General features: G+C 37.7%; 1 protein-coding gene across 5 annotated transcripts in view; it reads left to right on the top strand.

Annotated features, from left to right (window-relative positions):
* Positions 1-26,839, top strand: part of RAPGEF2 (Rap guanine nucleotide exchange factor 2) — a 201,933-nt gene extending 175,094 nt beyond the window's left edge. For all 5 annotated transcript variants that reach the window (XM_014944711.1, XM_014944719.1, XM_014944726.1 and 2 more), the window contains 13 exons: positions 3,727-3,884; positions 8,429-8,669; positions 8,920-9,303; positions 10,453-10,664; positions 10,748-10,871; positions 11,495-11,518; positions 12,573-12,796; positions 13,556-13,741; positions 15,481-15,633; positions 18,187-18,412; positions 20,019-20,578; positions 23,125-23,430; positions 24,674-26,839. In XM_014944711.1, coding sequence (XP_014800197.1) covers positions 3,727-3,884; positions 8,429-8,669; positions 8,920-9,303; positions 10,453-10,664; positions 10,748-10,871; positions 11,495-11,518; positions 12,573-12,796; positions 13,556-13,741; positions 15,481-15,633; positions 18,187-18,412; positions 20,019-20,578; positions 23,125-23,430; positions 24,674-24,699 — 2,824 coding nt within the window. In that variant the 3' untranslated portion in view covers positions 24,700-26,839. The remainder of the gene's footprint in view (positions 1-3,726; positions 3,885-8,428; positions 8,670-8,919; positions 9,304-10,452; positions 10,665-10,747; positions 10,872-11,494; positions 11,519-12,572; positions 12,797-13,555; positions 13,742-15,480; positions 15,634-18,186; positions 18,413-20,018; positions 20,579-23,124; positions 23,431-24,673) is intronic.
* The last annotated feature ends 1,098 nt before the right edge of the window (positions 26,840-27,937 follow it).

The following is a 27,937-nucleotide window of genomic DNA, read 5'->3' as shown; positions in this document are numbered from 1 at the left end:
TCGATGGGGAAAAATGAGTTGTAGAGTGTAGTTGATGTGTAATCAGTGTTTTCTCTTGCATTTTTCTTTTCTGTATCCATTGAGGAAAAAATCCATTCTATGTAAAATCGTGAAAAAGGTACTTGTGCTGAAAATCTAGAATTTTTTTTTTGCCATTACTTTTCAAATAAAAGTTTGCTGAACTAAAGTTAGGTATTCCCTACAAAATAATACTGTTCTTAAACATTATAAATAGAATGTTAGTAATGTAAAGGTTTAACGAATATAATTTATTAGAGCCAAATGATGGATGTTTCTTTAATTGATGCTGATACATTTCAGTGGAGGAGAATCTGTAAATCCTCCTTTGGTGTTGTTTGTCTTTACAATGTTTTCTTCTATTTCACCAGTCTTGTATGTTTGTTCCTCTGATGAGCTGTGCATACTGTTAGGTGTGGTTTTTTTGCATTGCTCACCATTGTTCACAGCTTTTGCATAAAATTTTCTTGTCGGTTTTCTCTTTTTCTTTGATTACTTTCACTTTTGCACTTTTTATGTGCAGGGACCTCTTTGGGTAAGACTCAGAAAACCAGTACACTTGACCTATTTTCTTTTCCTTTTGCTAGCTTTACTTCATGTGTTATATATAGCAATTTGTCTGCAAAGCCTGTTGACATTCAGCTGTGTCTGCACTGTTTCTGCATAGAAATGTGTAGCTGTAGACTTTCCTGTTTGTGCTTTTTTACCACCCCTATTGTGTAGAAACTTCTATCTTGTTCTTCCTAGTAATTAATGGTATTACATATATTAAGGGACTTTACCTATTCTCACATGTTTACCAAAAATCAAGAGGAATAAAAAAACCAATTTACTCTAATTAAAGTAGGTATTTAAAGACTTCATAATGCCTTCCTTCAGTCTGGCTTCTTAGTCCAATAATGTCAAGAAACTTCCCAAACTGAGAAAACAGCACCATTTCTGCTGCATCTACTGGGAAATCTCCATCTCTCCGCCAGCTACGAGGCATCTCTTGAAGTGTGCTTCTGACTACACCCCCGCTTAAGCTCTTTGCTTTATTTACTCGTCTAATCCAGAGTGGGTTTGTGGTCTGTAGGCTCAGTTGCTCCAAGTAAGGATTAAACACAATCCTACCTCCATCTCTAGCAAAGTTCTGCCTGGTCCATAGTGCAGCATCCCAGACAAAGAAGTGCCTCCCCTGTCTCCTATCTCTTTGCAGCCCTGCAGTGGGATGTACAGTATACTGTGTTTTGAAGGAAGAAGCATTCAGACAGCTCTGCCATTACTTTATCCCTTCTATCCTTTGTCATTCAGCAGGAAAGTTATTTCATAGTTAATGCTATCTCCCTGCATGGAAAATGCATACAGAAAGTAATAGAAAAGCCTTCCCTTTAAAACCACAATCTTCTTTTAGCAGCATAATAAAATATTTTCCCTAAGAACACAGGCAGCCGATCTTCATGGGACCTGGAGTTTTTTAGCGTTGCTGTTTGTGCCTGAAATTTCTGGGGTTCATTTCTTGTTGGCATAATTTAGAACTCGCATTCTGATTTAAGTTTTAAAAATAGAATAAACAGAATGTAAGGTAAATACTTTCCAATTCAGCCTATAAATGCTTAGAATCAAGAAGAATTTTTAGAAACATTTTATTTTTTAAAAAACCTAACATTTGTCAGTTGATCCACTTTACTGAAGCCGCTTCAGTCATGACGCACAGGATAGGTATAAGATTATATAACACTGACAAACCCCCAAAGGAATACATAATGTAAGTGAAACTGTTTATGTAAAGGGGAGGGTCATATTGTCTTCATTTGATTTGAATTAGAGTAAATATTGGTGTTGGCAGATTTACGAAGTATACTATATAGTTGTTTAGAACCACTAGAAAGCATTTTGAGGTTCAGGGACTTTGGGTTGTTGGTTTTTTTTTTTTTTGTTGACTTGTTTTTTGCATGTGGGGAGCGGTTCCTACTTGAAAGACAAGATGTTGATTTGCTGGGATTGCTGTTAGTTGTAGTGAAAGACTTGCTTGTGGCTTAGCATAAAAGTGCAGTGTGCGGAGTTGCTGCTTGTGACAGTATTTTGCACTTTATGTGCAAGTACAGAAATACAGATGTTCAGATTCAGCTTAACTTCTGATTGAGAGAGAATCCAGTAACTTTTTCTTAATGGACTTGAGTGTTTCTGTCACTCTCATGGCCTGAGGTTCACACTTTGTAAAATATTTTGGTGATATAGAGCTATCTTCTTTTTTAAAAACAAAACAATGAGAAACCCTAAACACATCATACAGAGGTACCCTTCCAACCTTTTTCGAGTTCCATTGCCTTCCAAAAAGCAGTTGCTGTGCCCATGTAATTAAAATCGTGTCTTCAATGCCCAGAGATATTGTCTTAGCTTCCCAGAGTACTGTTCAATTCATAGCACTTAAAGAAGTGGTACAAGAGTGTACTGGGTAAAGTAATTCACTGGTAACCACAAAAGGATGCTTGTGCTGTAACTGTTCAACAGGGATAATTATCAGGCCCTTAATTACTTCTGTTTGGTTTTCTGAGGATGGATAGAACACTAGACAAAAGCTTAAGTGCCAAAAATTAGGGTACAAATGGTCATTTGTGTTGCATCATTTAATTTAGTAGCTTGACTTTTTAGAGTTGCAGCAGTTTGCAATGAAATCAAAGTTCTGGTTTATGTTTTATTTACATGTGTAGAGACAAGTTTAGACATGTTAGCCTTTTTAAAAGGCTTTGCATATAATGGCTATATTTTGAATTACTTTAATTTTCTATAATGGCTACCATTAAACATTTTAGACCCTCAGAATATTTTATTAAGGATTTGCAGCTATATATAGAAAAGTTCAATGGCTAGCTTCAACTTCGTCCTGCTTCATTTGCTGGTTATGAACTCAAAAGCAATAAGCAAATTAGTGCCTGCTATAATATGATGATAGCTCTGTCTCTGATCCATCGAGCACTACTGACCTCCTTAGATGCCATGCCTTGCACAATTTAAAAGACAGAATCCTTCACCTTTATCACAGAATACTTTATTTACAGCTATCAGGAACTTTGGAGGTGATGCTGATAGCACCCAAGTGCCCATGCTTACCTTAGCCTTCCGAGCTAGCTGGCATCCCTTCAGTCATATCGAGTGAAGGGAAACTCAGAGGAGGTGCTACAGGGTAGGAAAATGGGTGATCTCAACAAATCCTCTCTTACCTATCTTTTGAAAGATCTTAGTAGGCTGTGTGGCTACAATACGTCCTGAAGTGCAGTTGCAAATCATATCTGTGATGGGGTGAAAGATCTGTGAAATTCAGGTCTTAGGAAGCAGCGCTGAGGGGGGACAGCAGTATTAGTCAAATTTGGGGTGATGGGGTTATGCAAGAATGATGAGGTACATATCAGCTTTTGAGTAAAGATCTTGGCCACTGTGAGAAATCATGAAAAAATAACGAGACCTCAAAGCTTAGTGGTGAACACAAGGATCTTCTGGCAGTGTGAGCAGCAGATCTGAGCACTGTGAGTGGACATTTGGTCTGCTGTGCTGCTGACAAAGCTAGACAGCAAGCATTGTTGGGAGAGTTTTAACTTCTAAACAGTGACTACTATACTAACAATTGAAAGTGTGACAATGTAGTGATGTAGACATACCTGCATCCCTCCAGTATAACCCAAGCTCTGAATGCCTGTAAGTCCTCATTTTATTTTTTTCTGGATGCAGTGACATCGGAATTGGCCAGTCTCAGGATGACAGCATTGTGGGACTGAGGCAAACAAAGCACATTCCTCCTGCTTTACCTGTCAGTGGAACCTTGTCATCCAGTAATCCTGATCTACTGCAGTCTCATCACCGCATCTTAGACTTCAATACTACTCCAGGTAAGGATCCATTTTCATTGGTCTTCTTGACCTTACAGTTTACTTTCATTAATCTTTTTTTTTTCCCCTTTTTTATTTTCCTGGAATTCCAGAGTCTGAAGATGCATGTGAGTTTTCATTAACTGAATGCTGTCATTCACAGTTTATCTACATGTTGATGCATTAGGATTTATAACATTGGCGCCAGTATACTTTATCCAAATGTATTTAGATGTCTATTTTTCAAGTATGTTGTATACAGAGTGCCTTCTACTGATTGGACAATCTTGGCCAGCGAAAACTTATTTTGCTTGGTATTTTATAAATTGTCCTGATAGATCAGTTTTTACAAGACTGCAGTATTTTCAAGTGTCACAGTAGATCATTAGCTTATAGTAAAGCAAAAGGGCATTGGACTGGGACACGGAACATGTATTTCAGTCCTTTTCTGAACAGACTGCTATAATCTTGTACTACATCTGTAAGGGACAGAGCTTCCAAGTTCCCTCTAAGTCACTCTGCCCTACAGTTGTATGCTGAATTCTTCATATATAAAGTGATTTAAAAGCCCATTCTGAAACACTTTAAAAATGAACACATTTAGCAGAGAGGAACAAAGCATGGGGGCAAGTGAGGGGGAAAAGGGAGGAGAATATGAAAAACTTGAGGGCCTTATCTTATGAGAAGGGTTTAATCAGAGCTCCTGGCGGGGCTGAGATTTGGGCTCTTATCTGGCTGCAGGAAGGTTCTTAGTGGGAAACCTTCTCTGAGTTAAGTATCCAAATCTTCACTATTAAAATGTAGCTGCTGGAGGAGGTTATGGTGACTGTAGCTTTGCAGACACTTGGTTATTTTAGTCTAATCTTTAGAGTATTTCTCAAAAGTAGAACCAAAAATGCAGCACCCTCCTAAGCTTGAGGGATTTCAAATCTTCCCTAAAAGGGCAGTGCTTAAACATTAGCCTACATACTGTCCGAATTAGTGTGATCTTCGCACTTGAAACTGTGAGACTGCTTCACCTCAGGTTTTTGGGGGATAGAGAAGACTATAAGAAGGTGGTGTGTGATTTTTGTCCCAGTGTGTAAGATTGCTTCTGAGAGACTAGGAAAATTGCGGGGTTTTTTTGTATTTTATCTAACGACTAATGTCGAACACTTTGAAGATATTCCTTATCAATAAGAGCCAAATTTTTCATCAGCATTGTATCTCTAAGTGGGTGAAGATTACATTCGCCAGCCTGCCATTCATCTAGAACAGATGGTTCTAGGTAATTAATGTGTCCCTAATGCTGAGCACAGCGGTTGGGTACCTTCCAGAGCTGTGGGCATCACTGTCTCACACAGCTCAAAGAAGCTCCTTTAATTGAGAAGGAAAGCCATTACAGGTTTGAAGATCCTTCAGCCACAGATAGACTTCAGAGAAGTTTAATAAATGAATAATGTTCTACTATTTGCCTTTTGCTTTGAGGAAACAAGATAAATAATGATGTAAAGCCATTGCTTCAGCATTATAGCAGCTTTTCCGTTTTCTTTATAGAAAATATATTAAGTAATTAGTGCTTTTTCATTTGAAAAAAACCCAAAACACAACTCATTTTTCTGTGCTTAAAATTTGCCCAAATATCCACACACTGAATATTTTTAAAGTCATTTACAGGTGTAAATTTCCCTGTGTGGGAAGGAGGGGAAAGGGGAACTGAAATAAAAAACATATACCTTAGGGGCTATAGGGTTGGTTGCATTGTAGACAGAAGAGTTGAATTATACCTCTATATACTTTAAGACTTGGAAAAAACTAAAGCCTGCAGTTTTAATTTCTTTTATTACCTTGGACTAAATTAAAAATGGAGATGGAGGCAGCTTGCAAGAAATTGAATGCACTGGAGAAGAAAGAAAAACGTGGAAAAGTGGTAGAACAGCCATCCTTTGAGGCTTTGGAGAATATCCCTCAGGATAGAAAATAAAACAACTTGCTGTTTTGGAAGGTAGTCTTTGAGGAGAAAATGAGAACATACTTTTTTTTAAGCTTGAAATCTGCAAGGAGTCCTTTTAGTTTCTCTTCTGATTTGCACAGGCTTTTTCAAATATCCTTGTTAAGGTTTATTTTTAAATGTTCAAATAGTCAATAGCACTTTGATTTCTCTTCTCTTGTGCTGTCTTAGCTATTCGATTGGAATTCAAAATAATACAGTAATGATGAGCTGCCAGTCACTGGCTCTTTTTTTTTCTCCCGCAAGCTTTCTAAGGGACTATTCCTATCATATAGCATTGCTTTCTTCAGCCTGCTGCTCCGGTTTCCTTTTTTGAAAAGGAGTGAAGCAGGGGTGATTACAATTCTCCTCAAGTGCTGTTTTATTTTAAAATTATTGTCCTGAATTACTTGCTGCTATTGCTATAGCTGTAATCATTTCAATTGCTGGCAGACTCCTCTGTATTCTGTGTGGTGCTTTTGTTACCAGCTCTGATAGGTATGCGGCCCGAGAAACTGCACGGTAAAATGCAGTGCAAAGATGATAGTTTTCTATTTGCTGTTCTCTGCATTTTTTCATATGACTGGAATGAGCCAGCAGAGCAGGTTATTTTCTCCTTGCACAAAACATCAGCTTCTCGGGAGTGTTAAGCGAGTTTTCACCTTGGTATTGTTTACAGCATCTTCATGTCTTCATAGCACGTCTCTGAGCCACAAGTATTTCTGTAACAGCAAGAGGCAAGAAGACCTAGAGAGCACTCTGGTTTTTAATAACGTCTCTGAAAGTCTGTGTCGTTGCCATCTGCCTTTCTCAAGATGTCAAAAAAAACGTAGAAATTAGGCACTGCTCCATATCCCTCTTGAATTAATTACTGAAGGAAGACGGGTCAATACAGACTTAGTGATAAAAGGCAAAATTGCCTTGCTAGTTATAAGGTATTTGTACATTTGACTCAAGTGCTTAGAAGTGGCTAAAAACTGGCCAGTACTGATGCCTGTTACGTGTAACCGATGATGTAATCATTCAGTTCCAAAGTCTTTCAGTACTAGTGGCTCTCAAGCTGCAGAAATGTTACTGTGATCTTAAAAGTTAGGGGCTTAGTTTCATGAAATTTGTAAGCTCATATATTTAAGTCTAAAGAGCCTTTGTGGCAGAGAGATTTATCTTGATGGTTTCCAAATGATTATTTTGTAGACAAACAGCAGCAGTAGTAAGACATTAATTTTTGGTCTTTTGTCACAAGATTTCTTGCTGAATAGATCTTTCTGTAGTAACTTGAATGCATGTTATGCACATTGAGGTCTTGTCAAAAAAGGCTGTGGTTGTGTCAAAGAGAATGTTTTCATCTGGCACCTCTTTTTCCAGTTTTTTTTAAATAGTGATCATTTCTTGCCTGTAGATTCTGAAGGCTTTCTATTATTATCTATTTATCTGTTTTCTTGTTTGTATGGCCTTTATGATCTAAAATAAAAATAAAAATAAAAAATTGTTAAGAAAGATATTCATTAAAGAGAGAAAAATGACCAGATGTCATGCTACACACAACTAGAAAAGGTTATTTTTAACAGAGGGAAGATATTAAATTAATTGAAAGTGCTTTATCTTGTCAGTTAAAGGTACCTTATATTAAAAAAAGTCAGTGGTGGATAGCTGTACAATTTTAGCCCTTTTTTTCCCCCCGTTTATTTTATAATATAATGATAACAATTGAACTTCAGTTGATTTACAGGTCTAGATTTCAATCCATTAATAAGCTTATGGAAATATTTTCCAGATTTCCTAAAAACAGCCACCTTGTAGGTGTTCATTGTAAGTTTTCTGTCACCCGTCACTTCAAGCAATAATACATTTAGAATTTGAAGATTTGTGAAGTCTTTTTCCATCTCTGTGTTCTTTGGTTCTTAATTACTAAAACAATGGCACAGAGAAATACAGGGCAAGTTTTCAGTTTGTTATTTAAACATTTATTATTGTGATTTAAATGTATCAAGGATAGAGTATTTTTGGTAATTAAATACCTGGATGCATTAATACTACAGCAGTTTATTTGTGTATACATGCGTGCTGGCCATTATACATGCATCTTCCTAGCTACTTATAGGTACGTCTTCACTTTGCGTGTGGTCCTATGGTTGCATGTCAGACTTGGGTAAATGAGTCTGCTTTCTTAAAAACATCCTTAGGAAGATTGACTCTCTTATTACCAAATTTGCTTAAACGTCTTATATGTCAGTGTACAGGGCAGCGTTGTTGAGTATCCTTGATTTTTCTCAGACTTAAATGGAATTTACAAGGACTCAACACCTGTGCAAATCAGACTGCTCATTAGTTAGTTTGTCCGAATTTTGGAAATGTTAATGTGTTTTTGTGGCTTGCCCCATCCATAGCCTATACTGGCGGCTTTTCCTGATTGTTAACAGAACTAGTCTTTCATTTAAAAAAGGCAACTATTTTATAAGGAGAGATGTGAAAAAATAATAAAAAAAACCTGGTAGCACTAGTAATTAGGCTCAATGTAACTGATATTGTTCTTGTACCATTATTTTTTTTTCCGCTTTATTAAATTGCACACTTAGCATGCAATTTTCTTTTCCAGACTTACCAGATCAAGTTCTGAGGGTTTTCAAGGCAGACCAGCAAAGTCGCTACATCATGATCAGTAAGGACACAACAGCGAAAGAAGTGGTCATCCAGGCCATCAGGGAGTTCGCTCTCACCACGACCCCTGACGCGTATTCACTGTGTGAAGTCTCTGTCACACCTGAGGGTGTCATCAAGCAAAGGAGGCTTCCTGATCAGTTATCCAAGCTTGCTGATAGGATACAGCTGAGTGGCAGGTGAGACTGGAGACTGTGAGCTAAAGCTGATGAAGCCAGTTTATTAGGTCAAAATTCTGTTAATAGGAGCATTATTTAATTATTAACATTGTGTTTCTTTACAATGAATTGTTCCTTATGCAACTTCTAATTGATATTTAAGCCTGGTGAATTTCAATGTATTCTGTGATTCCAACAGGATTGTTACTGTAACTTCCGCTAGTATTTGAGTATATCTTATCAAGTGTCTTTTTGAATTTTGTTTTTACAGGTACTACCTGAAGAACAACATGGAAACAGAAACTCTTTGTTCAGATGAAGATGCTCAAGAGTTACTACGAGAAAGTCAAATTTCCCTGCTACAGCTCAGTACTGTTGAGGTGGCTACCCAACTCTCCATGAGAAACTTTGAACTATTCCGTAATATTGAACCCACGGAATACATAGATGACTTGTTTAAACTCAAATCAAAAACAGGTTGCACTAATCTAAAAAAGTTTGAAGAGGTGATAAATCAAGAAACATTTTGGGTGGCTTCTGAGATTCTAAGAGAAACCAACCAGTTGAAAAGGATGAAGATCATTAAGCATTTCATTAAGATAGCACTGCACTGCAGAGAATGCAAGAACTTCAACTCAATGTTTGCCATCATTAGGTATTGTACCTTAATAATATTACTTCTAAGTAAAAAGCAAAGTCTTACTTAAATACTTTTTTTTTTTAATTATATAATAGAGTAAATCAATGAATACTGTTAACATCAACACTTGGCAATCCAATAAGGAGGGCATTTTCCAGTAATCTGAATTTGACATTGAAACTTTTGCTGAAATATTCTTTAGAAAGCTACTACTATGTACTTATTGCTCGAGACAGTGAGGCAAGGGTCATTGGTGAACGTGGCACTAGAGAAACTACTGCACTTATTCAAAAACAAAGACCAAAGGAAATTGCAGTCATATGAAGAAAAATTATAACATTGTCATAAATGAATGGGTTAATTTCCCAAAGGGAGCTCATCATTTTATGCGTAGTTCCCAGTATCTTGAATTCGCTGAGCCATGATATGTTGCCTCTGTATAAGCAGTTTCTTGGATGGAACTCTGATAATAGTCAGTAGTGTATTACGAAGCCATATAATAATCTGTAAATAAAGATCTATTAATAAGAATTTTAAAAGTACTGAAAATCTCGGACAGAAAACCTTTCTTAGTTTTGGAATGAAAAATAAGACAGGAAACTTTAATGTGTGTGTTTATACACATTTTTTAAAACATTCATATTTCCTTTAGAGTCTCCCAAGTTAAGCAGGAAGAACATAACCAAATAAAAATGAAAATCCCTAAATATTGTCTCTCATAAAAAAGCTTGAGTAAGTTGCATTAAAATGACATCTTTATTGCTGTCTCTAGCAAAAACCCATGTCACATTCAATCAACAGATGAATGTGACACTTTTTCTGAAGGTTTTGAATACTGTTCCATCAAACTCGGCAAGTTCCCAAGTCAAGGATCCACACTGATAATCAGCCAGGACCTCTGAGATAAATTAAAGATTTAACTCAGCTACTTCAGCTGACCTCAAGGAGAAATAAAATCAACCTGCCTGCTAGCAATAACTGGAATGAAGTTTAAGATTCTAGATACCAAACCTGAAATATATAAAGTCTGCTATATCAATTTGATCTAGACACAACAAAGCATTCTGGCTCCCGTAGAAAATTTAACATGGTCTTTTCTAGGATTTTTTTTTGTTTCTTTCTATTCTTCTTGAACTTTTTTGCATTGTTTTTGTTTGTTTCAAGTGGCCTGAATTTGGCACCAGTTGCAAGGCTCCGAACTACTTGGGAAAAGCTTCCAAGCAAGTACGAGAAACTGTTTCAAGATCTACAGGACTTGTTTGATCCATCTAGGAATATGGCAAAATACCGTAATGTCCTTAACAGCCAAAACCTGCAGCCCCCCATTATCCCCCTGTTTCCTGTTATCAAAAAAGACCTTACGTTCCTTCATGAAGGTAAAAGCAGAAGTACATCATCTTTTACCAGCTAAGGAAGACAAACTTTGCTACCTAATAACTGATGTTGTTGTTGGTTGTAGGAAATGATTCAAAAGTAGAAGGCTTGGTCAATTTTGAGAAGCTGAGAATGATTGCGAAGGAGATACGCCATGTTGGTCGCATGGCATCCGTGAACATGGATCCTGCTTTAATGTTTAGAACAAGGTAAGCGTGCTGTACTAGGGAAAAGTTTTCCCAGCTGAGAGAAGGCTAGGTGTCAGCAAGCGGTGCATTTCAAGTGCCACTTGTTGGTTTGAAGTAGTATGAGGTTTTTGTTTGCTGTTAACAATTTACCAAAAGTATGTGGTGTAAAACTGATGAAATCGTTACATTTTGTACTTATGAAAATATATTAAAATGTTTTATATTATTCCTTAGTTGCCAGATACCTCATAAAAAAGAGATTCCATTAATGGGAGGGAGGAGTAGATAGTGTCTGAACATATGTGTATTAGTCTGTCCGAAATGTTGATGTGTGCCAGCCTTATTGTTTTGATTTAGTAGACGTGGGAATGTATCTGAAGTGGTGTCAGCTAGTGATGCTAGAAAACGTGGAGTGAATGCTTTTTGGCTTCATGGTAGACCAGCTTATTGCATACTCTTTTTCTTAATTTGAGCTAGAAGAGTTTGTAATACCTGGCTGTGTGCCCGAGTCAAGGCTCTTTTTTAATGTTTGTGGGCTTCCAGAACTGCTTGTCCTGAGGTCTGGTCTTTTTCTTTCTGAGCTCGTGTTCTTTCTCTGTCTCTTCTTAAACCCATGCTTTACTCTTCCTGGCTCTCACTTGCAGGAAGAAGAAATGGAGGAGTTTGGGGTAAGTGGTTGGAGACAACACACACCAACATTCATTCTTCCCTTACCATTTGCATTGTTTCCTTCGTGCTATCTTTAATTTTCTGGTGCTTTGACTTTCTTTTATTAACCCTTTTTTACTGACAACACATTTTAATCCAGGAGTGCTTTTGCCTTTTGAGGTTAAAACACAAAAATTGTGAATTATTTATAAGTGGTTGTAGATAACAGTGTGGTCATCTTCTCCCCCATTTCAAATTCGAATTGCCAAAAGAAGTGACTTTCAGAAAAAGAGAAATTATAAAACGGCAAGGTTGCAACAGCTGAAAATTGCTGTTAATTTCCTCATGCCTAATAAGCAATTATCACAATCAAATACGAAAATTAAAACTTAGCAATATCTGCTAAATTAACTTATTTCCATATTACAAGTCAGCCATCATTTTACTCTTAACAATTCAGGAGCAATTCGTAGCTTTCATATAGACATACATACCTTAAAATGTGCATGACATTTTTTTTCATCATGAGCTAGCTGATCATTTTATTTAACAAAAAGCTGTCTTCAACCTAGCAAGTGACAAGGAAGTTCTATTCCCTAAAACTGACCTGTACATTTTGCATACGGTCTGATTTAAAAAGTATTCAGACAGCTTCCAAAACACTTCCTGTGTATGTATTTAAATTTGAACCTCAACTGTAGACTTCTGTCAGCATTGCCTTACTGCATGAGCTTTTCCTAATGCTCCAGTCTTCTCAGTAGCTGGCTTACGTGAGAGAGCTAGCTTGAATGCTTTTCTAGATGTGTGAAGTGATATTGCATAGTTGGAGCAGAATAGGTTAAAATACTTGTGCAATTAAAATAGTGCCTGAAACCAAGTAAAAAAGATTTCCTGACCCTCATCTTTCTATCTGTTATAGCTGTTTGACTTACTGGAATGAGGCATGTAAGCTTTGACCATAGACTGACATTCATGCAATCTTTTGCACATTTCATGTTTCTCAAGTGATACAACATTGGACTAAGTCATACTTTCCCCCTTTCTCTTCCCTCTCCTGCCTCCCCCTCATTCCAGGTCTCTCAGCCAGGGCAGTACGAACGCAGCGGTGCTGGATGTTGCGCAAACAGGGGGTCACAAAAAGCGGGTCCGTCGCAGCTCCTTCCTTAATGCTAAAAAACTGTATGAAGATGCTCAAATGGCACGGAAGGTAAAGCAGTATCTCTCAAACTTGGACCTGGAAATGGATGAAGAGAGCCTCCAGACACTGTCTCTGCAGTGTGAGCCAGCCACCAACACACGTGAGCATTGTCATTTGTTACGCAGTGGCAGTGAGGTGAAAAATAGTGCGTCTAGTCATTTCCAAGTACTGAATCAATGAATCTTAAGGAAATAATCTTGCAGATTAACAATATAGAGACATGGCATTTATATAGGAGGTAAGGATTTCAGATGACGTCATGCTGAAATGCACAGGGGTTCTTTAGATTTTTCCATACAAAGGGTATGGAGGAACCAAAAGTTTCTCTACTGTTCTGATGTATTCAGGCTGTTGGCGTGAATACGGTTTGTCATCCTGATATCTTAACCTTGAGAGGGAAAAGGAGATTTACTTATGTCCAGGTGTTTCAGAAGCACCTGGCTGCAGCAGAGGGTGACTGTATGCTGGATATTGGTTTCATTTTGATTTGAGGGAATTCTGTATCTTATGCCCTTCCCTTCCTTCAGGGTAGCAAAAAATTAATTATATATCCATTCAAAACCAGTTGTAGTCCTTACGATAACCCAGTATACCTCCTGGTCATGTTATTGATAACTATAACCATAGTCATCTATGAGAGTTTTATTTTAAGAAAAAAGGATATGTTCTTGGATAATGTACATACTTTAAAGGAAGTTAAATCTCCCCTCTTTTCCTATTCATCTTTTCTATCTAAAGGTAGAGAAGTATTTGAGCACCTTTTAATTATTAATTGGAGGGCTTTGCACTGCTCAGATTAAAACTCCCATGATATTTTTAGCTAGAAGTCATTCTGTGTGTTCTCCCATTCCTTGCAAAGTGCCGAAGAATACAGGAGACAAGCGATCTGGAAAGTCCGAGACGTCACCGGTGGCTCCCCGGGCAGGCATCCAGCAGAAAGTGCAGCAGCAGCAGCAACATAAAGTAAACCAAGCATTGCAGGTCCCTGCTGTATCTCTGTATCCCTCTCGCAAGAAGGTGCCAGTCAAAGACCTCCCACCATTCGGTAAGCGGAACAACGAAGCAGTCAGTTTAATACTCTCCAGTTTGTTTGCTTATGTCAGGGAGAAGTTTTTAATCAAATAAGAGTCAGACACACATTTCTGTTAGCATTACATGCAAGTTATGCCAGTTCATGCAGTGTGTATGCATAATTATCTTCTCTAGAAACGCAAAGAAAGAAATCTAGGAAAGCATCCTGCCATTTCAATCAGTAGAAGTATTTACCTGTTACTAGGAGCTGGAAAGAATGAACGTTTCTGAGTATCTGCCCTGGGATCTTGGCTTAACTTTTCCAAAAGGATGAGTGACTTGGAGTTTTTGAGTGACCCATCTGAGATGCCTCAGAAGTTTTGGTGTTTTTTCAAAAGTTGAACATTTAATATGGAATTCAGGCCTATTCAAACCGGTAGTCCTGTGAGAAATGTAGGCCTGAAGTTTCACGTTTGAGAATTGTCCCTTTGGCTTCTACTCCCTGTTGTTATTCAGTCGTTGCTGCCTGCGTGTTGCTCAGACAGATAACGGACTATAGGAATTTCTTCTAATCTCATTTCCAGATCTGGGTCCCAGCATGTGTACGTAACATATATGAATTATTAAAGAACTCCTTACATATGACTTGAAATATATTAATATTCCTAATAAGTATATATAGCATAACTGGCCCTTTCTATTGCATGATGGCTATTTCACAAGACCTTAATTCTGGTTTTGCTTTTTATTAGTTTTACTTGTGTACAGCTTAGGCTGCTAGTGAAACATTAAAGACAGTAAAATGAGCAAGAAACAATTCAATATTTATCTAGTTCTTGTTGATTTTACCATTAAATTTTAATCTTAAAAGGACTTTGAAGCGCCATAGACTGCATTTTTGCTCATGGTGGGAAAGTTTCTGAAAACTGACTAGGTTATGTTGATGAAGCAGCTGTAAATTATTGATAGCAGCATTGTGATCCAACAGATCAAAGATAAGATCTGTAGACTGCTTGAAAATAACCTTTACCACAGACGTTGGCAAAACTGTCAGAGAAGCTCCATCTTCACTTTTGAGACTGTCCCAGAGTGGATTTTTGAGGGGAGAGGAAGAGAAAGATGGATAAATGTTGCCTGAGAAAAGCAATTCTTGATGCCCTAGATCTTTACATCATACATCATCTTCAGGATGTTTTTACTCTTCAGTTTCCTAAAATAAGCTGTTGCAGAAATGGTTCTCAAAAATGAAAGGGAGAAAAGCAGCTGCAGGATGGCCTTGTTTTGTAAGCCTCATTTTATTCATCTTCTTTCCAGCTTTCTTTGAACTTCTAGGGTATTCTGGATAGAAAAGAAACAGGAGAACAGTTTCAGTTCCTATTAGAAGAGAGATTTGCATGTGTGTGGATACACCGTAACTTTAGTTCAAGTTTCTCACTTACCATTACTATGTATATCCTTGATTTATACAATGCATAGGCAGTATTCTGCAACACCAAATCTGTACTGTCTTTTCTGTGACAAAGCATTTATCTTAGGTGGCCAGAATGAAACACCGAGCTTCACTAGTATGCAGAAATAAAGTGCTATATTTTAAATGGGAGTAGGTTTTAATGTTTTGCTTCATTTAATGTAGTGTCAAAAATTCACAAATGTACAGGGAAAAAAAAATTAAGGTTTATTGCTGTATGGTGTCTGCTCTATAAATGCATTATGAAACAGAAAACAGTATTTATACTGGACTTTACATCTGCCTACATTAATTCTTATTTACAGGCATTAACTCCCCACAAGCTTTAAAGAAAATTCTTTCATTATCTGAAGAAGGAAGTTTGGATCGTCACAAGAAGCAATCTGAAGACACAGTCTCAAGTGCATCTTCACAGCTGTCTTCTCCTCCCACTTCACCACAGAGCTCTCCAAGGAAAGGTATTAGATGTGCAATATTTCTCATCCTGTTTCCTGAAGCTTATATACTTTGGAAACTTCTGAGAGAGAGCTTGGACACTCAGCATAAACTGTTGCTGCTCCTGTTTTTGTCACATGGTCAGCAAGAGGGCAGGAAGTGTAGTGCACAGTGGGATAAATGAAAGGATACCTGGGAACCTCATTTCAGGGATACCTGAAAGCCCTCTTGTTGGCAAAAAACGGGAAAGATACTCTGATCTGATGCAAGATTTGATGCAGTAGGTCATTCACTGCAGCTGCTTCTGACAAAAACTATTCCCGTCTTCAATGTTTCCTGTCAGTGGAAGGATGTGCAGATTGACACTTAAAATCTTTGTACAGCATTAAGCACACTAGCCTATTAGAGGAATTATTTGCTGTGTCACACATTTGGATGGAATGTGACCTATGCATGACAGGCAGTTTTAAGATATTTGGGATTCAAATCATTAATACACAACGTTTTACTAGCAGCCTGATTAATTATTCAAACATTGCATATGGATATTTGAAGAATGGTATTACACATTGAAGCTTTTTCGACTGAGTTCTGTTTAAGTGACTTCATAGGGTTGGGTTTTTAGAGTGAATTTAGGACTTGAAACAGATATTTGTTTTTCAAGCCTGTTTGGATTTTTTCAGTATACTTGTTCTGGTTATGAATTGACAAAACAGAGAATAGAGGCATTTTCCTGTAGTTTAAACAAACAACAAAAAACGTTCCTTTGGAAATATGATAGCTTCTAACTCATTCTCTCTTCAGAATATCATAAAAGTTCAGTTTAACAGTTAGATAATGTAGAATCATGATAAAATATATATTTTGGGGTTGAGTCCCCGTAACAGAAATTCAGAACGCTAAAGAGATGAGTGTGTTGGAGCCTTCCCTCTAGCCATAACTTTCCCTAATCTGCACAAGGATGATAAGGGTTTGAAATTTATGTATCACTGTTTCTACGCTTTCATCAAATGGGATAGCTAAATGTTTTTCTTTACGTGGTAGGTGGCAGCGCTGATCAGTTGAGGCCTTATGGCTCCAGACTAATGGACTCAATCAGTTCCTCCTATCTTCTTGGAAGCGAGAACAGTAACAGAACAACAATTCACCAAGGACCTCTGGGATAGGCAGGGCTTATGGAAACAAAAGAGGGAAAAATAATTCCATTGAATAAGTAGAGATCTGAAAAGGAAGAGATGAATATGGCGAGGAAGTACTAATGTCTATCCAAAATCTCCATTGAAGTGATATTTACTAAGGTCAGATGGAGGAGGATGCTATATAGAGAATACTTAGCTTATCACCTCGAGTCCTTGTAAGCTATCATAATGATTTTTCCCAAATACTACATTAGCAGTGAATTTATATAAATATGGTCAGGCCTGTGCATTTCTTGAAAAAGGAATTGGGATTCTGTGGGATTCTTGACTCATAGTGGGAAAAGTACTTTATTTTTACAAAACACAAATCATAAACATGATTATAAATTATTATTTTTTTAAAATATCTTTGCTTTGATAGCAACATAGAATCATAGAATTGTCTAGCTTGGAAGGGACCTTTAAGATCATCTAGTCCAACCATTAACCTAACTCTGATCAAAAAAATCACTAAACCATGTCACTAGAATATGGTTCTAACAGGATGTTCTTTCAGACAAAAATGGCAGCATCAATTTCGTGTTCTCAGTAAGCGAATTAGGATAGGTCAGTTGAAGCCATCTTGACATTTAGGTGTAGACTGAAAACAAAAAATAAAAACTGCAGTTACTTGTGGGTGTACACTGTTTAATGATCTTTAACTTAGCTGGCAAGAGCATTCAGCAGAACTTTGTTTAATACTAAAACAAAAGCTGAATTTGCCTCCTGGCATGGTTTACAGATTTTATCTCAGTCTGGTGGTGTCAATGCTACCTCCAAACGGCAGTGTAATTCTGGTAATAAATGCTATTTGGAATGTAATTAGTTTGCCAAGTACCAGAAAGAAAGCTTGAAAATCTGGCCCTGCCTCATCCAAGATATGTAATAAGCAATCAGCCCAAACATCTGTGCTTCATGTTGTATCTGTTGTTCATCTCTGAAGAGTAGCTTTGCAGAACAGAAAAAACTGTGTGAGAGGGTCTGTTGGATTACTTTAAGCAGTAATCTTGTCCAGGATGTCTCTTTCCTTCCAAGCTTGAAGATAGTGTTTATGTACAGGCAGTTTTTTGAGAAGTGAGATTTCATAACACAAAGGTACAAATATGCTGATGCATTGAAAATAATTTGGGGGAGGACAACAGAGAAGGAATAAGGTGAGCAGCTCATTTCTAAATGAGAAGCGCATGTTCTCACAATCTTAAACCTCTTATTAAAAGACAGAATACACAGTATTATACAGTTCTGCTACGCATCTTTCTGTCTTTTGCAGTGCTGCTTCTGTGAATAAAACTTAACAGTAGTTTTGATTTGCTGTGGTAGCAGTAGTAAATGTTGCTGGCTGCCTGGCAATAACTGAGCTTCTCGGAGAGTTTGATTAACATGGCGTTCCCTTTGCAGGCTATACTTTGGCTCCTAGTGGCACGGTGGATAACTTCTCCGATTCTGGTCACAGTGAAATTTCTTCCAGATCAAGTATTGTCAGCAATTCCTCTTTTGACTCTATGCCGGTCTCCCTGCATGATGAGAGGAGACAGAGGCATTCTGTCAGCATTGTGGAGACAAATCTTGGTGTGGGAAGGATTGATAGAAGAATCATGATTGAACCAGATCAATACAGCTTAGGGTAAGCATTTTATTTCTGCTTGCTTACATTATAGTTTCATGTAGTGTGTATGTGACATGTATATGTATATTTCTTTATGTAACTTTCCCTGTATGTCTCTCAAATATTTTTTTTTCTCCTCTGCTCTTAAAAACCACTATTTCGATGCTGTTAATGCTCCACTTTCTGACAAGAAAAGGTTATGCACTCCTGAATGTGAGATGAGGTCTACAGCAGTAAGACTTCACCTTAATAGACTTTATTATCTGAGTATTTAGTAGTGATGTAGATTATCCTCTTTATGGCAGACTAGTATCCTAGCCTGTTTTCTAGATGGGGAATTAACTGAATTAGATGAGAAATTATTCATACAATTATTCAGTGATCAAGCTGAGAAGAGAAATAGCTAGTAATTTTCCAGTCTGTTTCATAGAAAAGTGTATGTTTATCTAACCCAAAAATATTTTACCCCAAATATCTCTCCTAGTCAACAATAATCAGAAGCTAAAATTCACATTAGGCTGCTGGTTTTCTACATAATTTTCTAGGTAATTAACTTCTGCAATGGTGAGGAAGCTAGTGCTGTAAGGAGTTCTCTAAATCTCTAGCAGTGAGCCTTGGTCTGAAAATAATTGGAGCTCTGGCTCCTATTTAGTCTCCACTTACTTTTCTGAGCTGTTATTTGGATGCTTCAGTCCCCTGAATGGTTTCAGGGCTTTTAATCCTGCAGGGTCTGTGGATGGCAGGCCTGTTCCAAAACTGGTGTACTTCAGCTTTGGGAATCCCAGGCTGTGCAAACTCTTTAATCAGATGTCTTAAATATTTGGAGGAAAAGGGTTCCTGTCTGCATAGCAAGCTGCCCTGGAAGGACAAATCCCAGGAGCTCGGGTAGCTGCTAAGCAAAAGTGACACTTTGTCGGTTTTCACTGCTGCTATGTAAGTGATAGTGTCAGGCTCACTTAATCACCGAAAGGCTACAGAGATCATACTCTACGAAGTAGCATGTGTTGCTAAAAGTAAGGTTTAAATACATTTCCATTTGCAAGAAATATTAGAAAAATTGCTTCCAAAATTTCCTAAGCAGAAGAAAAATCTGAAAAGCTGAAACCTAAACCTGAATTTCGGCCACTTCCTGCTAAAAATCTGTTTTTAACTTCTGATCCTTCGCTTCACATGGCTGGAAAAGCAGTAGAAACCCTACTCATCAGTTTGCTCCCCTTTATCTATGTCAATGTGATTTGCCTGTCTTAAAGGTCTGTCACAAAGTTAAGATTTTACCTTTTAAAATGACACCACTGAAGTGTTAAGTTTTGTCAGGATATCTATCCACTAGTTTTTTGGGTTTTTGGGGTTTTTTTTGTTGTTGAGGCTGAGCTTGAAAGGAAAGTGTTCTGTTCTCAAAATTGAATTAGTCATTAATGCAAATAATATAACTTGCATCAAAACCTTCAGTCACAGAATCATAAAATGTTTTGGGTTGGAAGGGAACTTTGAAAGGTCATCTAGTCCAACCCTTCAGTGTGTTCACTTTTCTCTTGACTGTTGAGTTCTTCGTGTGTGTTGTAAATGATGTACAATTCCAACAGTGGATTTATTTTTTTTTTCCTCCTCTTCAATGTGCGTCTAGCTCATATGCACCATTGTCGGAGACCAGAGGCCTGTATGCTGGAGCAACGGTGCTTTCTTCTCCTAGTACAGAAGAACTGTCACAGGACCAGGGGGACAGAGCTTCACTTGATGCAGCTGACAGTGGCCGTGGTAGCTGGACTTCTTGTTCAAGTGGTTCTCATGACAATATACAAACAATACAGCACCAGAGAAGCTGGGAGACTCTGCCTTTTGGACACACTCATTTCGATAGTTCAGGCGATGGGGCAGGACTCTGGGCCTCAGGCAGTCATATGGACCAGCTGATGTTCCCCGATCATGGCACAAAGTATGGCAGGCAAAGTCAAGGTAGGGAGGGCCTTGATCAAGCACAGTCCAGAGCAAGCTGGGCATCCTCAACAGGATACTGGGGAGAGGACTCAGAAGGTGATACAGGTACCATAAAGCGGAGGGGTGGGAAGGATGTTTCAATTGAAGCTGAAACCAGTAGCATAACATCTGTACCAGCAGAGGAGTCAAAGCCAGCTCCCGTGCCCACTCATATAGCAGTATCACCAAGTAGTACAAAGGGGGTTATTGGTAAGTTAAGTTTTGTTTACCATGAAGTATTTTAATTGATTTGCCTATAGTTTTGGGGGTTTTTTTGTATCATTCTAAAACTTTCTTTTGTATGGTTTGATTATTTTTTTTTAAAGCAAAGCCATTTTGTAGTCTCTCTAAAATTTTCCCCTTTAACTGTGCATTTATTGCTAGGGAAAATATCACTTATTGTTGATTCTCAGCTCTGGCAGCTTCTTTGTGTTTCAAGAGAGGCTGCCATACATCAGAAAAACTAGCTCAGCTGCTGGACAGTGTTTTGAGAGGTTGATGTATTTAGGTGTCCTGAAATGTGAATTTCTTTTCACTGTAAGGCTCCATGTTCTATATTTAGATATCTTAATAAGTGGCCTGATTTTTTTAGAAGCCTTTTACTTTGTACATCTCTGTGACTTGTCTGATGATTGTGAATATTCTTACTTCTGAAAATTGGGTCACTTTGTGCTTAAGTACCAACTGAGATGTTTATTTGGACTGTTGAAAGTGAAGAGGTTCCTAAGAAATTAGAGCTGAAATACATTTATAGTCATTCAACAAAAGAGAGATCAGATAATATATCAATTAATTTGAAGGTCTGTTTGGCAGCGCTTCACATTTTTCTCATACTTTTACGCATCCCAGTCCTTGGGCCATTCAAGACCTCTGCAATTTTGGATATTTCTTTCCTTTCATTCCCCTTCACTTTGCCTTTCTTCAGGTTAATATGAAGAACTATCTAAAAGCCGTTTTGCACTGATACGGCTGAAAAAGTCTGCCAGATTGAGGTCATGCTGAGACCACTGTGATAAACTGCTTTTCCGTTTTTTGCCCAAGTATATTGCTTAGCAATGTCCCATTGCCTCAAAGCTTGGGTGTAGATCTGAATCCCTGAACTATGAAGAGGAGAAAGTTGTTCAGTTCAGGACTCCAGGTTCCGATTCATGCAGCTGTCTTAATTTTACTCATTGAAGCCCTTGGTTTCCACCAAAATGTACAAAAAGCGGGTCCAAACTTGCCTCTCAAGGCAGTGCTTTCCACTATGTTTTTAGAGACTTATAGGAATGTGAAAGTGATCTGAAAATTCAAGCACACGCTTCCATGTGCTTCAGTACTATGAACTAATTATCCTGCAAATGTAACTCTGCATATCACTCCAACAGAAGCCACTATTTTTACATGGTTCTTTGACTAAATAGACATTGATCTCTTGCAGCATTTCAATAGATTTTTTTCTACATAATTTTTTCTGCCTCAAAGTTACTTTTCAGAAGTCTTTGAATAACATTTCTCAGAAACTTCTTTCATGCTTGTTTGCTCAGTTAAAACAACGTGTCTGAGAAAAATACTTAGATTCTCTTGGAAACTATTTGGTTTTGTTATAATAACAAGATTTCATTTTTAGTCTATAAAAGCTCACATCCTAGTAGCACCAGTCCATTTTAAGCTTGTACTGCCCTTTCATTCAATTCCATGCTGCATAATGCAGGGTGATGTTGTCATCGCCACTTGTGCCAGAATATACAGTGTGTGACAAGCTGTGGAGAGTAAATTGTCTGTGACAGTGGTTTATCCTGACTGTGTTTGCCTTTGTACTGTAAGTTACGTGGTCATATGTTAAAGGACTATACCCACAATAAGAGCTCAGTATCAAAGCCCCAATGGACTTCTTTAAGTACATAAGTCCAAAAGAGAGAGTATGCCTATCTGCTGTGTGTTCCTGCAGGTGCTTAAAATTCTAAATTGCTATTTCCTCCTTTGAAGTTCTCTGCAAGAGAGAACTTCTAAGTATGCCCAGAGTTAAGCTTTAGTCACGTAAACAGTTACATCTCAATGAGGTCCATCTCCTATATAAAATCATATTTAATCCATGTTCTTATGGGCATAATTTCAAGCTTTAATTTTGCAGAAAATACAACCGTAAGAGCAGCAGGCAGTAGTGCACACAGAAAGTATGACGATGAAGCCCACTTCTCTTCCTTACCTTTTGGAATTGTAGTTTATGTCTCATTAATTAGTAAGACTTGTAGGAAGAAATAATTTATCAGGTGTTTTCCTCCCTGCCCCCTCCCTCATCGCCAAGATGCTAAAATCGAGAGAGATGAGCTCTTAGGTACAAAGCCCATCTTCAGGATTAAGATAGTCATGCTCCTGGGGAGATGTCCATATACCTGATGTTTGCCACTTCTGTGGACTCTTAAGTCTTCCACGTTACTTTGATCAGTGTAGGTTTTATTCTATACAATTGATGGAATAGCTTCAGTGGCTAAGTTTGAACAAGTTCCCCATGTAATGTGGTGAATTTTATTAGACTAATGCTTCACTCCTGGAAAATAGCTATATCCTGAATATGTTGTATCTTCTACACTTTCTTTCATGGTTTATTTTTCAAGGTCTTATTGTCTGCCGTTTGGTAGTTAACTTTTGTCCTTCAGATTTTCCTCTCCTGGGCTGTTGAATTGGTTGATGTTTATTTAACTTTCACTGTTTATTTTCCTTTGACCGATTTTTCTCTTACTATCTTTAATAATAATCTGTTGTTTTTCCTGCAGCACGAAAAGAGGGTCGATATCGGGAACCACCTCCAACTCCTCCTGGTTATGTAGGAATACCTATTGCTGAGTTTGCAGAAGGTGGCTCCCATCCAACCAGAAAGCCTCCAGATTACAACATAGCACTTCAGAGGTCTAGAATGGTGGCACGGACATGTGAGACTCATGGGACATCAACTCCGCAGCAGCAGTCACATGGCCATTCATCTAGCAGGCCTGTGAACAAACCTCAGTGGCATAAACCAAATGAGTCAGATCCACGTCTTGCTCACTATCCCTCTCAAGGGTTTTCCACAGAGGAAGATGGTAAATTTCTGATTGTTAGATTTTGAGCGTGCTGCATGCAAAAATGGTCAATGCTTTCACAGACACAAAGCAAATTACGCAAATGTGTTCTGCCATAGAAATTCTTGCCATAATTTGAGCTTTCTTCCATCTTTCAAAACTTGCTCTTTATTAACTTTTTGGAAGGGGAGGAATTCAGTTCATCCTAAATATAATTTAAAGTTTGGAATCTAGGTCCACCTGAATCTTGGACGACCAAGCAGTTGGCTTAGGCACCTTCTCTGGAGGTGCCTATGTTCACCAGGTACAGTCCTACCTGCCCTGAAAGTTTCCAACATACCTAATGTTTGGCACTAGCCATATATTTAATGGTCAAAAAAGTATCCTGGTCTATAGAATACCTGCCCTTCTGCTCCATAGAGCATTGTTGGTCAGGTTTATTTGGATAGTCACATTCTACCTGAAAGTCTTACGCTGTGGACACTGGGTCTTCCACACCAACTGCTTCACATAACAAGCCCAGTACTCTTTTGCTACATCACTTCCCAAGTGTGTCTGCATCTTTGTGCTTTAGCTCAACAATAATGACAGAAAGGCTATGTAGACAGAGTCTTTCTGGTTCTTCTGTGGAGTGCAAGCATAGCAGAATTGCATTTTTAGGGCTAGGTGCTCAAAATTTTGGTGAGACAGTGCCAAAATCATCACTTATTATAATGCTTTGTTATGCTTAATGATAGAAAAGTTAAAGTTCCCCTTCCCTCCCTAACTGCTTAGTTACTAAGGTCTTACGTGCAGGATGAACTCTGCAGTTGAACATGATGGAATACACGGAAGTCTGCCTTAATTAAATTGCCTCAAACTTTGAGAATTACCATGATAGAGAATTTTAATTGTTTCTACCAATGAGAACTAAAGCTGCACTCAATATTTATGCAATCTTAATTTAAATAAATCACAGATATATTTAGGGAAAAATGTAAAATGCCTCTACGAAACTATTGGATATCTAGGAGTAGCTGTGGTGTTCTTCAAGCTGAGGAATTGCACCTAGTCCAGTTATAGCAATTGTCTTATTTTATTTGAGAACAAAATGACAATACTTCTCATGAGACACGAAATGTACAGATACTTAGATTCTTTTAAAATATATGCCTAATACAACGAAATAGAAGACACATGAGCACAGTACAGGTTGTTTCACTCAGTAGCAGTCTTGTTCTATATGAACTAAATTCTATTTTCCCCTATCCTATTGTGTTTGCAGAAGATGAACAAGTCTCTGCTGTCTAAGACTTGGGCTTTTCTGGATCCAGAGTGAGCCACCTTAAAGGAGAGCACAAGAAGACGTCCCTAGAATAGGAGCCTTGGAACTATAGTTAAAGGATGGTGGACCTATTTGCCTCCTTCCCTGCCTTAAAGCAGCATGGGGCTTCTTCCTCCGCCCCTCCCCCTTCTGTCCCCTCTCCCCTTGCATGTGAAATACTGTGAAGAAATCGCCCTGGCACTTTTCAAACTGTGTTGCTTGAAATGCACAGTGCAGCAATCTCCAAGCTACCACTGTCGCTGTCTGCCACATCACACAGTATCATTCCAAATTCCAAGATCATCACATCAGGATGATTAACTCTGGCTGCACTTCCCTATGCCTGGAAGGGTTGTTTGTTTGTTTGTTTTTTTAAAAAAAATATTATCTTCCTTTTAGATTTTAATCACGATCCTAGCACTTAGTCTCATTGGGATAATGAGATAAGCTAGTTGTCAAATTACATTTGGCCTTTAACCTACAAAGAGAAAAATGCATTGGAATCCTTCAAGGAAGCAGTGCTTATTTGCTTGTTTACAATGCCTTTGTTACGATTTTGTATGTTTGCGTTTCGGAGATCAAATCCTGCATCTGCTTAGTAATTACAGTATTATTTCATACCTGTAAGTAGGGTTGCCAGCCTGAGCTCCTGGAAAGAATATTGCTATCACATGGCTGAGCAGGGCAGAAGGGAAGGCAGAGGTTACGGGCTGCAGCCTTTCCTTGACCATCTCCAGCTTCACTGTTAATGTGCCCCTCCCTGGAATCTTCAAAACTTTGTAAATGTTAGCGTTAATGGCACCCTCAGCCGTTAATGGCACCCTCAGCTGGGTCTAGTGTAAATGCAGAAACATGTGCTTGCAAATGGCCGGTAATGGAAGAGGACACTGTGTGTCTCATACCTGTGCCTTGTGGAATACAGGATGGCATACTAACAAAGGAAGTGTCCCATTCTAATGAGACAGATGGCAACCCCACCTTTAAGTTATATATTATTTTTATTTTTATTTTTTTTTTTTTACTATATAGTAATTATATTAAAGGAAAAATTAACTGGATAACATTGCAGTGAAGGCACGTTGGGATGTCACAGCTCGTGTCGGCTGTTAACACTGATCTAATAACCTCCATCTATTGACTTTGGCATTAGGGGATAAACGAGCCTTTCAGTAATGAAAAATAACACGTTTAGATTTGCCAGCCTTTGCAATGCAGAAATAGTGACAACTGTTAATGGCTTCATGGAACACTGCATGTGTAGAGAAGGCCAATGTGTAGCAACCACCTGCTCACAGCTGCTATTAACCCTATAATGACTGAAATGACCCTCCCCTCTATTTTTGTGTTGTTTTTGCACAGACTCCGGAGAAGTGAAGGCTGCCAATCCGAGTAGTACTCAAATGTGAGGAACTGCTGGTCTTGGATTTTTTTTTTTTTTCCATTGAACTCAGCTGATCATATTGATCAGTAGATAAAAGTAAATAGCTTCAACTTTTAAAGATCAAATTGCAGTGTTTTTTCACTGTATCAAACAAATGTCAGTGCTTTATTTAATTCTCTCTCCTGTAATCATAGCTTTTGTCTATTTGCTTATATATCACATTGTCAATTATGCATTTGTAATTTTACATGTAATATGCATTATTTGCCAGTTTTATTCTCAAGGCTATGGACCTCATGTGCATATAGATATACAAAATCCTAGCTCTATCACAAGTTGCACAAATGTTATATAAGCATTAAGTAATTGTAGACCATAGGACTGCTAATCTCAGTTCGCTCTGTGATGTCAAGTGCAGAATGTACAATTAACTGGTGATTTCCTCATACTTTTGATACTACTTGTACCTGTATGTCTTTTAGAAAGACATTGGTGGAGTCTGTATCCCTTTTGTATTTTTAATACAATAATTGTACATATTGGTTATATTTTTGTTGAAAATGGTAGAAATGTACTATGTTTATGCTTCTACATCCAGTTTGTATGAAGCTGGAAAATAAATAAATATAACATTAATGAAGTCCATATTGATTCTTATGCATTTTACATGTTCCACATACTTGAACAAATTTATGAAAAAATTTTACTTCTCTGTGTATTAATATTAAAGGGACATTGCCAAGTGATGTGGGCAAACCATTGGTGTGGAGTTTTTCTTAATATACAATTGTGTTGCTGATATAATTTTTGAAAAGTCTGGGGTGTGTAGTGCTGAATGAGAATGACTGGTATGTTGTGTGTCCCCAGCAGAAACATTTAAGATGCTGAAAAAGTTCCTGTAGGAATGGACTTATTATATACAGCATGTAAACAATTTTAAAGGAAGAATAATGTTGATTTGATATTCTATATGGTGTGAAAGTAAGGAATGCATATTGTAGCATTTGGGAAGGGAGAAGTATGGAAAGTGATACCAAAGAAGGTATTTCAAGTCATAAAGATCACCCAATAGCATCCCCAGCAATAAAAGTTGACGTTAATTCAATGTCAAATCTATAGATTTTTTTTTTTCCAGAGGTTAGATTAATTATTTTCAGTAGTATGCAGTAGACTGAAGAAGGGTTAAAATGTCACTGCTAAAAGCATTATCAGCTATATCCCATTTAGCTTTAAAATGCTTGATAGGCATTGCTTTTAAATCTAAAATTAGCTCATTGCAAAGAAATGCAACAAAATGCTCCGTATAGATTTTAATTCTCCCTAATATAATTCTAGAAACGTTCAACACTTAAAATACAATCATGAACAAGTTAAAAATAATTGAAAATATAAGACTCATGTAAACATTCTCTCTTCATCACTGGAATTTCTAGCACTGTAAGAAAAGAAATTATGGAGAATATTAGATGTGTGTTGTGTGGGTGGAACTAATTTCTGCTAATCTGTGGCTATTGCTTGTTGGGCACATTTCAATGAGCTGGCAAAAGAACTATTGTTGATTATGACATTAGTAGAATGAAAGTACATCTTTACATATCTTACCTGCAACTTTGTCCATTGGTAATTCTAAAGGTATGTTGTTAGGAAATAATCCCTTTTATTGACTTGTGAGGCATGTGAACTATTTGCATATTTGTCAACTTTTTTCTATATGCTTGATATAGTGTTGGATTAGGCAGCATTCCCTCTCCTCTTTATGCCTCCCTTCTGTAATTAGTAGTTTTAGAACATGTTATGTAGAGACATCCTCAACAATTATTGTCCTATACACATGGCTTAATTCG

The sequence above is a fragment of the Calidris pugnax genome, unplaced genomic scaffold (assembly GCF_001431845.1).
Source record: "Calidris pugnax isolate Ruff unplaced genomic scaffold, ASM143184v1 scaffold15, whole genome shotgun sequence".
Lineage (NCBI taxonomy): Eukaryota > Metazoa > Chordata > Aves > Charadriiformes > Scolopacidae > Calidris > Calidris pugnax.
This window is presented reverse-complemented; position numbering and strand designations above follow the sequence as displayed.